Consider the following 2,104-nt stretch of genomic DNA (forward strand, 5'->3'; position numbering starts at 1 on the left):
AATTGTTGAATCTGCTACTGCTTTTATAGATTCCAAATCGATGTTATAAAGGTCGTAGTGAAATATTCAAGGATGGGAAACCAAATTCACCAGAGGTAATTAAGGAGCAAGAATATGATGCAGTGCAAGTCTACTTTCTTTATCAAATTTATATGCAGGAGCTTCATTTTGGTATCTCTTTTACGGATAATATTATATATATTCGTGAAGTGTATAAGCGCTGACTCGTAATTTTTTTTTAAATGAGTGAAATTTATTATTAAAAAATTAATTTTTTATCATGCGAATAATCTCATATTTACTCACTTTTTTAAAACAATTGCATCGCTTTTACGCATTCCATAACTGAGATATCAATATTACATGACCAAAGTAATTGTGAACGCTATTATACATCTGTTAAAAAAAATATACATCAATTTGGAAAGACAGAATTATTTCCTTTGCTATACCTCGCAAACATAAATCTCCCTGTGGAAATCGATCTCTTCATTCTCGGAGGACTCTTGTCAAAACCGGAATCTCCGCTGCTCATGTTATTTGTATTGCAACGATTTTCCTGATCATGATCAACTCCTGATCTTGAGGATTCAACATCGTCTTCCCTTGCGTGTATTTGGCCTTGACCTGAAGAATAATGCATAGAATGAGACCTGCTGAATGGCTGAAACGTCCCATCTTGTCTAATTTCAAGAGTGTTATCTCTTTCTCCAGAAGAGTTTCGATCCCCAAGAGCTTGAGTTGAAGTAGTTTTCGGAATGATGTCACTTACAAGGCTATCAACAGCCTCATCTTGTGCATCTCTTTCTACATCTTGTATCGCTATAATTGTATCATTCCCATGCAGATGTTGGAGAGCAGATATACGATTGGCGGGTTGAGTCTCCTGGGGAGGATCTGGTATTTGTGGAGGCAAAGGATTAATGGAGGAAATATTGGAGCGGCATAGAGGACAACTCGAGTGAGATTTCAACCAAATGTCAATGCAAGGGAGATGAAAAGCATGGTTACACTTTGGCAACAGCCTTAGGCTCTCATTTTCTTGAAACTCACTGAGACAAACCGAGCAATCTGTGCCTTCAACTAACCCCTCAACTTTCTTGTACCTGTAAACTGTGATTGACTTGACAATCGACTCATCCAGTCCTGCAGAAGAAGCTTGCAATGATTCATTATTCCCAGGATCCCGACTGTCGTTTAGTTCCATGCTTGTGTCACCACTGCCTCTTCGACGACAGTATTTGGAGATGATTGTGTAGTAACATACCAAGATAAAGGCGCTTGCTAAGATGCCGATGACGGCAACGATGAGTGGGGAGAACTGGAAAATTGAGGGATCATCGTGATCATCATCAGCAAGACCCGAAGGAGGTGGAGGAGGGAAAATGATATAGCACCATTGTGGGCAATATACGCTACAAGTTCCTTGTGAACAGTCTTTGTAAGTCTCAAATGGAGACCAAGGATTTTGGTTATTCACAGAACCCATGCCCAGATTTAAAACTGAATCACTGTAGTTTTTCTTCCCTTTTTCTTTTTTCTAAGCAATAACTAGTGGGTCTTGACGCAGTTCACGATTACTTTCCTCAATGTATGCTCATTTTCGATTGGAGAGAGAGGGAGAGAGAGAGAGAGAGAGAGAGAGAGATTGCATGTGTGAAGTGGGGGAGGTAGGCAAGTTGTCACAGAAAAAGAAAGATTAAAAGGAGTCGCTTAGATGTGAAGGGAAGCAAAGTAGAGGAGGTGAGAAATTGTTGTCTTCTTATCTTCTACACACTCTCTCTGCCCCCACATACTTTTCCTTCCTAGTCTTTTTCCTTTTTTTTTTTTCTTCAAGGGAAATAATGGTTTGTTGACAAAGTCAATGATTAATTAGAAATTTTATTTTTTTCTTCTCAATAATCAAAATGAGTATTAAAATTGGGTAAGTTGAGCACGGTAAAAAATATGGTTGGGTGTAGGTAAGAACGGACGCCTTGCAATTCCTGCGGAAGCTGCACGCTACCACACATCAAAGGGGCCCTTCCGATTGGAATTTGACGTATTCGAGGAGGTATCACCGTCAAATGTGTGATTAGTTTAATTGCACGGTCACTCGCAATCA

At 39.4% G+C, this 2,104-nt stretch overlaps 1 protein-coding gene across 1 annotated transcript; it reads right to left on the minus strand.

Moving 5' to 3' along the window:
* Nucleotides 1-337: 337 nt before the first annotated feature.
* On the minus strand, nucleotides 338-1,688 carry LOC122312831 (RING-H2 finger protein ATL52). The gene has a single exon (XM_043127478.1). It carries the CDS (start codon nucleotides 1,487-1,489, stop codon nucleotides 416-418), a length of 1,074 nt encoding a protein of 357 aa, XP_042983412.1. The 5' UTR covers nucleotides 1,490-1,688; the 3' UTR covers nucleotides 338-415.
* Nucleotides 1,689-2,104: the final 416 nt, after the last annotated feature.

The sequence above is a fragment of the Carya illinoinensis genome, chromosome 1 (genome assembly GCF_018687715.1).
Source record: "Carya illinoinensis cultivar Pawnee chromosome 1, C.illinoinensisPawnee_v1, whole genome shotgun sequence".
Lineage (NCBI taxonomy): Eukaryota > Viridiplantae > Streptophyta > Magnoliopsida > Fagales > Juglandaceae > Carya > Carya illinoinensis.